Consider the following 8,737-nt stretch of genomic DNA (forward strand, 5'->3'; position numbering starts at 1 on the left):
TTGCCCACTGCATTAGAACTCATGATGCTTCTTAAACCTGCAAAAAAAAAAAGAAAAGAAAAATCTAAACGGGATTTCTTTGCACCTCTTTGCATGCTGTCACGTTTGCTCAAAATCATTTCAACATGTGCGCTTGGTGACTGCTTAGGAGTTTTACTTGTTGCAGTGGCAGTAGGTGCCATACCCACTCCTTCTGGACTCTTGCACTGGTTTTCTGCCAGCACGTTCCCCGCGCACAGCCTTGTTTCCATACACTTCAGCATGGTGGTACACGGGATCAGACACGCGCCGCCCTCCGCGCTGACGTGCGCCGCCGTCCGCCCACTGAGGCGCCTTATCTGCCCGAAGTGGGCCGTCCTTCTGCCGAGGATACAGCGCCGTTTAACACGTGAGCCTCATGTGACAGAGGTAGGTCAGGCTGAGCGGAGAGTCGGAGGGTTTATTTAACTCGTCGCTCTGTCCTCCCCCACTTTCCCAACGCGCCACCAAGAGGGTTTGACTTCCTTCTGCGGCAGGAGCACGACGTGGTCAAACGCGGGACTAAACTGAAACCATTTTACGCACCCAACAATAACATTAACGATACTGTTTGTTAACGAAAATGACAAATCAGTAAACGTTTTTGTTGTTGTTGTTGTTTTTTGTTGATTTTTTTTTACCTTTCTTGAATTTTTTGGTGCATTTCCCAAAACTTTCTACCGCGCGTAAATAAATGCGCATTCACTGACTTTGGAGAAGCACTTCGACTTTGGCAGCATAATTGGAGTACAAAGAATGGAGCGAATTCCAAGCGCGCAGCCACCTCCTCTGTCCAAGCACCAGGCTGATCTGTCAGACGTGCAGGGGTGAGTTACACATTTGAAAATGTGCCCTTCTTTGACTGTTCATTTTTCTTGTTAGAAATGATCAAACGTGTGTACTTAAACGCCTCATTCCTCACTCGTGCGCGCTCTTTCTGTCTCTTCAGGGTGGATTTCCAGATGTATGTTTATAAACCCAGGCGAGGAATGAAGAGAGGAGAGGAGAGCAAGGTTGGTTTGTTTGATTTTTCTTTTTGTTTTATTTTATTGCCAACTTGTTAAGTTACAGCCACAGAGCGGAAAGCGTGTAAGCTCCAGGGGAGGAATTAGACTGGCAGTAGCCCTGTAGTCCCATAAATGGTTGACCTAATTTCTGCTATGACATAACTCCTGGATTCCTCCCTATCGGTGTAACTGCCTCTGATCATGAAGGAGTCTGTGCGCTCTTGGATCACAGCCAACGTCTTATGTTTTTTTTTGTTTGTTTTTTTTGTTTTTGCTCTTGCAGGAAACCTATAAACTGCCTCACAGACTCATCGAGAAGAAGAGACGTGACCGGATAAACGAATGCATCGCCCAGCTGAAAGATTTATTACCCGAACACCTGAAACTCACGGTGAGTTCAGTGGCGCTGTAAGCAAGGGGAGGGATAACGGGATCCACTGGGTTGAGCTGCATGCACCATCGAGTGGCTGCTCGGTGGTATTACAACTGTGCTGCGTGCGTCAGCAGCTCCTAATGAATGACAGCTCACACTAATGAGATAGTGTCTCCTGTCATGTTTCACAGTTTAACCTGGGGGGGTGCACTCTCATTTCACTCCAGTTAACACATAAAGTTAATTAATTACCACTACAAACTTAATAGTGTCTGTGAAATTTTACATAAATTTCAAATCACATTTTTGGATTATTTGTGCTTCGAGGTTGCTGTTGTTGAGATTCTGCTCGTAAAAATGTGTGACACAGCCAGTAGGGCTCGGTTTCTGTGTGTTATATAAGCGGTGAGGTTGTGCTGACTGTGAGTATCTCCCTCAGACTCTGGGCCATCTGGAGAAGGCGGTGGTTTTAGAGCTCACGCTGAAGCATGTGAAAGCCCTCACCTCTCTTCTGGAGCAACAGCAGCAGAAGATCCTCGCTCTGCAGAATGGCATGCAAATTGGTGAGCTGCAAATCATTTACATGCACACACATATATACGCACAACAGGCTGGTTTTGTTAGACGGAATGCAAATTGCTCACATCAATGCATAATGGCAGGATTATGCAGAACTGCAGGCAAACAAGTAACTTCAAATAGAGCAGCTGGAAAAATCAGCAAAATGTCACATCTGTGTCAGATTGCAGAGTTTCTGACTGTGTGCTTCATCGCTGTGTTTACAGAGCAGCCTCCCGTCAGCCAGGAGAAGTCAGAGGAGATGTTTCGCTCTGGTTTCCACATGTGTGCCAAGGAGATTCTTCAGTATTTAGCCAATCACGAGACCGATGAAGACTTTGCGCCATCCCATGTAATCAATCACCTCCACAAAGTAGCTGCAGAGGTGCTCCAAAACCCAGTCCGACCCCACACCCCCCTCAGCCCTCGGCCCGAGGAGATTCCCGCCTATCACCAGCACCAACCTCACAAAGAGATGCCCACCAGCCTACCGCCTAAACCCAGCGAGGGCTATGGGAGGAACTGTGTGCCTGTCATCCAGCGGGTGTACGCTCCACCGAGTGGCGAGCAGAGCGGCAGTGATACAGATACAGACAGTGGCTATGGGGGAGAGCTGGAGAAACCAGAGTCTGGAGCCCCACAGGGACGTCCAGATTACTACGGGCAGGAGAGCCAGCCGAAGCGGCCGCTGGGCGACAGGCAGAGCTCTGGCATCAAGCAGGAGGATGACGAGCCTCGCCACAAGCGGCCCCGGGTGGAGTCATCCGAGGATGAGCTACTCTCGGGTGGAGAATCATCGTCATCGACATCCTCCAGCGGCTACGGCAGTTACATGAGTGTATCCCCGAACCATGCTCCTCCTCCTCCACCACACCCCCTCTGCATGCCATTCTACCTCATTCCACCCTCCGCTGCAGCTTACCTGCCAATGCTGGAGAAATGCTGGTACCCCGGGGCTGTGCCCATGCTCTACCCAGGTATGGGAGGCTCCTCATCCACCATGCCCAGCGAGAGACCACCTCCACCTCAGCTAGTGTTGTCTCCCAGGGGAGGCTCTCCAGCCCCAACCATATCTCAGACCCCCATGGATTCCCCCGCCCTCCTTCAGGCACTAAAGCAGGTACCACCCCTCAACCTGGAAACCAAAGACTAAGAGAAGGGAGAGCAGTTGAAGAGATGATCCTGTTCTGGCGCCCTGAGGCAGAGTCATTAGTAGGACGGAGAACATTAATAAGCTGTTCCTTAATCCATAATCATTCATCTCCCCATTTCCTCAGCCTGGAGGTCAAACAGCAAACGATAGGACTTGTAGAAATGATCAAGAAGAGAGAGGGAGAGAGGTGGGAGCAGCATCTATCCACATTCGAAAGAATGCAAAGTTTTGTTTGAATGTTTAATTCTCAGTGATATTCCTCAGTACAAATGTATCATACAAACTGGACCTACCCTGCACACACACACACACACACACACACACACACACACACACACATATATACATACACACTTGGTTGAATGTAAAGAAAGAAATGTTTTAGATGCTGCTGTTCAAGTGTAAACGCCGATGACACTGATGCATCTCACTTGTAGCTGTCGCGATACAGACATGCCATGTTGTACTCTAGAAACTTTTGCACCAAATGTTAGCGCTAAAATATCACCCAAAGTTTGTTGCCTATGTCCTTTGCTCACCATTATGAAAATGCCCTTTCAACCCGACACTATGATGATTGGCACCATAACTTACAAGGTTTCCCTCAAGTATGTACAGACACGACTAAGGGTACATCTGTGGTGGATGAAGGAATAGGCCGCCACATGGCCACACTGAATGAGAAGTCTTGTTTTTCAATGACAGACAGTTGAGATGGATTTTCTGTAATTATTGTTCATAGACTTCTTGTACATTTCTATTTTTGATACCTGTTCTTGCACTTTGTCCGCCCAGAGAGATAGAAGGAGGGCAGAGTGTGGACAATGTACGTTGTGTACTCAGAAACTGTGTACATATTGTAGCACTGTGCTGGACCTGGTCTGCATACTCAACATCTGTTTCTGCTCAAGTCAAACCCGGTGTTTGTTCTTGCTGTTGCCTTTTACTTGTGAAAAGCTGATAAATCTCAGATGTTTATTCTCTGTACTGCGTATGAATACTGGAGTCAAAGGAGTCAGGAGAGGAGAAGTGAATGTAAAAGTTTTACCAGAAGACTAGTTTTCTATAGAAAGAGGTACTTGAGATTTTATATTTTGGGACCTACATGAAAGATGTTTGATGTACATATTTTGTCTATAAATGTTGATATACATTATATAAGTGTATTAATAAAGTATTTTTTTCCCGTGGAAATTCGCTTCGACCATATGTGTGTGTGTGTGACAGAGAGGGTGGATGTGTGTGAAAACAAGGAAACTGTTTCAGATGTAGCTACGATACAGCACCACAACACGCATGTCATTGGGAACACTTATGTAATGGCAGATCTGTAGCCGGGCTCTCCTGCTGGTTAACCTTCTGTGCCCACGAATATGAATCGAGTAAACACACACGAATGTAAATAGTTACTGCTCATCTCCTGAGGCAACAATCAGGATCCATCTGCACCTTGTCAACATCCAGACAGGGAGACATTTTTAACATGTCCTATGAGTCAGTTGCAAATCCGATTTTTTCCAGATTCGTCACGAATCTCTCTTTTTTTACTTCCCCAGCACTACACTACGCATCCTGGAGAATTACATCGAAACATGTAGCAGTATAAATCACATCAAATCCTATTTATTCCCTCTTCCTGTGTTGTGCTGTCACATTTTTCAGCTATGAGATGAAACTCTAATTCAGCGCAGTTGTACACGCGCCCAGTTCCGTTTCATCTACATATTATTGTTTCTGTCATTCTCGTCCTATCACTGCCTTCCGAGCGTTAGGGTTGATGCAGTCCATATCTGGTTTGTTTGCATGAATTAAAGTCTAAGGTTTTGACGTGTAACCTCAATGTCATTAGTTCCTTTTAAACTGGTTCCCCTAAGGTTGGTTTGAGAAGTTGCATGTTTTACTGCTGTCATGAGACCGTATTTGTAAGCTGCTTGTAGTGGTGTCACTTACACATTACTTCAGCATTTAAATTTTTTATCTGTAGTTACATAAGGGCTTTTAAACTCATTTTAGTTGGTGGTTTCTGGAGGCCTGGTGAAGACGAACACCATAAAACCACAAAAATCTTTTCCTTTTTTTTTCACCTTTATCGCACATTATACCCATGAGTTCCTCCTTCATTGTTTCCTGTCCGCAAAATGCCACCAACAATTATCTTTTAGTTTGTTAGGTTGTCAGCTTAGCAATGCGCAGTTCCGAGAAAAAGTGACTAAGCTCTTTAGAATTGTCAGGATTTCTGCATTGATTGCTCCTAAAATATGTTCTGATCTTCGTCTAAGTTACAATTTATTGACAAGAACAATCTGACTGTTAACCTATTCATCTGAACTAATAATCACAAACAGCTTTATTTTTCATGTCGTTATTGAACAGAAAAAAACGACACAATTCACAGTTTGGGCTGGAAAAAGTCAGTGAACTCCTGTGGTCATGACTCAAAAAGCTACTTTGCTGAGGTTGTAAGTGTTGGCTGTTGAGGTGCTCCTCCCTGTACACGTATTCCTCTCTATGCATAAACATTGTTGCTTTGGACCAAGTCTGCTCATCTCAAGACAGACTGGTTGGTGTGAACAATGCCTCGATCACAGCTGCTTTCACAGAGAAAGCATTATAGAGATGCATTAAGCTGTAAAAGACTACAAAAGCATTTCTCAGGTGTTCAACAATCCACAACAAAAAAAACGCCTACAAATGGGTGAAATTCAGGACGGTTGTTTGTCTTCTTTGAATTGGGTATCTCTTATACCAAGAGCATAACATGTAGTCCTGAAAGAGGCAGAAAAAGAACCCAACAGCCAAACACCTGCATCTACAACATGGTCAGTGCTGTGTTTGGAGGTAAAAAGACACTACACACCAAGACCAAAACCTCATCCCAACTGTGAAACAAGGAGGATAGAGCATTATGTTTTGGGACTATTTTGCAGCCTCAGGGCCTTGGACACCTTGCGATCGCTGAAAGAGCAATGCATTTGAAATCGTATCAGGAAATCTTCCAGGAGAAGGTCAGGGCAGCAATCTGTGACCTAAAGCTTATGAGAGGTTGGATGATGCAACAAGGCAGTGACCCAGGGCACACCAGAAAATCAACAACATAATGGTTAAAAAAGAAGAAAATTCATGTTTTGAGTCCTGACCCTAACCCAATGATATGCTGTGGCAGGACCTGGAGAGGGCTTCAATCAGGACATCATAGAAACATTGATGAACTGAAACAGCTGTGTAGGGAGGGATGATCCGAAAACACTCAACGTTACTGTGCAAGTCTAATAAGCAGCTATAAAAAAAATTAAAATAATAATAAAAAAAAATCTGCTGGACGTTGTTTCTGCAAAAAGAGGTTCTATAAAATACAAGAATTCTCTTCATTTTTCGACTGATAACTCAACATGTTTAATAAAAACATGGAAAGTATAACTGCCTGTGTATTATTAGTTTAGTCAGATTGTTTGTCTGTAATAGTGAATGACATGCTGACTTTTTATGAGAAATCAATGCAGAACTCCAGTTAGTTCCAGAGAATTCACAAACTTTTTTCTTGCAGCTGCACTTCTAGGTAGTTGAAACACCCTGCCTTCTAAAAACTGGTGATTAGTTAGAATAAGTTACACCTAATTGATCAAATGTAATGTGTGTTGGTGTATAAATCACAGAAAATTGGTATTTTACTCCAACAATGGTCATTTTCAAGGTCTTTTTCATGAACATTGACATTTCCACAGTTCTGTACCAGGACTTATAACACTGTGAAACTCTACAGGCTGTTTTTACATCATGATCTAATGTTTATGAAGAGGCTGAAAGGTCTGATTAAGCAGTTGTTGCTAAAGATATACTAAACCAGCTAAGGACTGCCAATCCTTCTCTGTACTTTGATCCCCTCTAGTTGCCTGGCTTTGGCCTTAACATGCCATTTGATCATTGAACCTTTATTGCCACCTGCTGGGGAGCTAAAATACCTACATCCTGTTTCGACAGATTCCTCTCTAAAAATGTAACAGGTCAGTGTCAACATAGCTTGTATTTACCTTGAAGTTGAATATATTCAGCCTCTGCATGTAGGATATGAATCTGAAAAGTGTGAGTGATGATAATCCTACAGTCACATCAATTTTCCATAATCAGGTTTGAGAGGTTGAGAAGGTAATACGTTCTTTATTCGGCTCAAACTCATTAAAATATAAATTATGTTGATGAAACCTCTTCACCATTTCTGCTTGAGTTCCATCTTCTTAACACTTCACATCTCTAGTATTTATGTTCTCCTGTGTTCTCTCCTTTATGTCGGGCCGTGCTTTGTCTTTGAGAGTGGAGAAACAACTGATGCTTGTGGTCGCTGGGATGAGCTGAAAAGGCAGACTTGCGACAGACAGTTGTTCCGGCCACAATATTGGGTCGCAGATGAAGGACCTCCAGGCTGGGAAGGGGACCCTGGAATGAAGGAAAGGCCTGTTTAGAAATCCTGTGTCTGGGTGCAAAAGTTGTTTGAGGAAGGAAGGATCTGGAAATGCGTGATCCGGAACCAGCAGTAAACTGAGGTTTGCCCTCTGACTTGCTGTGAGGAGGGCTGAGGGAAAAGGAAAGACTCCTTGGCACCAGGGTTGTCCCATTGGCACGAAAACTCAAACCCAATCGCCTCGCTTTCCTCTGAGGTTCACTGTGAACCACCAAAGACTGTTCACAAGCCAGACTGCGGCTGGACCTGCGAACACAGGAGGTGTTCTGAACTGCTGCTCTCATCTCACACTCCCTCTTTGGACATGTAGATGTCAGCTGCCGTTTTGTCTCTTGGTTCTCTTTGCCTGAACGGCAAAAAGCAGCAACTGTGTGTGGCTTCTGACCCAAAGGTTTATGTTTTGTCTCCTCTGTAGATGGCTGGTCTGAAGGGAACAGGTCAATGAGAGGTGTGTCAGAAGCAACAGTCTGTCTATTAAGCAAAGGTCTGGACCGTCTTATGGAGGCTCCTTCCACCAGCAGGTTCACTCCCACATACTGCGGAACCTCAACTGCAGCCTGGAAATAGTGATAAAGTAAAAACATAAACCAGTTAGTTCTGTAGCATCTACTATTCAGTGGGGTTGCCCCTGAAATAAACACCCTGTGACTGTAGAGGTAGTCTAACCTGTTTGTAGATGAGATGGAAGCCTCCAGTGTAAGCATTAGGATCGGTCCGTCGGTCTAACACAACCCTCAGTGTGTCCACCTGCACAGCAGGGCAGAGCCGAGCAGTCACAGAGGAGGAACAGGCCATAGTTGGGCTGGCGTTAATCTCCAGAAGCCAAGGCCTCAGATCTCTGCCCAACATAAAGTCAGCTCCATAAAGCTCAAAGCTTGCCTTGCGGGGCTCAACCAGGTCCTGAGTCGTCTGTAGGGCATGAACCACTGCTTGCTGCATGCCTGGGACCACCACCGACTCCCACTCTGCCCCACGGCCCTGTCGCTGCAGGTAGGAGCGAAACTGAGAACAGGACCACATATTGTCCTCAGGCACTCCTGGATGGCGGGCATGAGATGGCTGAAAGTGCTTCTGGATGGAGTTGTTGCACAGGTGGACTGAGCTGAGGAAAATAACAAACAAGATAAGCCATGAAGTTTAGAGTGTGCTTTGAATATATATATATATATATA

The 8,737-nt window shown here is 44.9% G+C and overlaps 2 protein-coding genes across 2 annotated transcripts in view; one reads left to right on the forward strand and one right to left on the reverse strand.

Annotated features, from left to right (window-relative positions):
• The first annotated feature begins 484 nt into the window (after nt 1-484).
• Nucleotides 485-4,303, forward strand: LOC103376587 (class E basic helix-loop-helix protein 40-like). The gene is made up of 5 exons (XM_008307005.1): nt 485-845; nt 968-1,031; nt 1,309-1,416; nt 1,838-1,961; nt 2,184-4,303. The coding sequence occupies exons 1-5, from the start codon at nt 775-777 to the stop codon at nt 3,107-3,109; spliced, it is 1,293 nt and encodes a 430-aa protein (XP_008305227.1). The 5' UTR covers nt 485-774; the 3' UTR covers nt 3,110-4,303.
• Nucleotides 4,304-7,357: 3,054 nt separating this feature from the next.
• Nucleotides 7,358-8,737, reverse strand: part of ttll3 (tubulin tyrosine ligase-like family, member 3) — a 9,573-nt gene continuing 8,193 nt past the window's right edge. Inside the window, exons 11-12 of the mRNA XM_008307039.1 lie at nt 8,232-8,667; nt 7,358-8,122 (exon numbers count right to left, since the gene is read on the reverse strand). Of these exons, the coding sequence (XP_008305261.1) occupies nt 7,358-8,122; nt 8,232-8,667 (1,201 nt within the window). The remainder of the gene's footprint in view (nt 8,123-8,231; nt 8,668-8,737) is intronic.

Source organism: Stegastes partitus, unplaced genomic scaffold, assembly GCF_000690725.1.
Source record: "Stegastes partitus isolate 25-593 unplaced genomic scaffold, Stegastes_partitus-1.0.2 Scaffold51, whole genome shotgun sequence".
Classification (NCBI taxonomy): Eukaryota; Metazoa; Chordata; class Actinopteri; family Pomacentridae; genus Stegastes; species Stegastes partitus.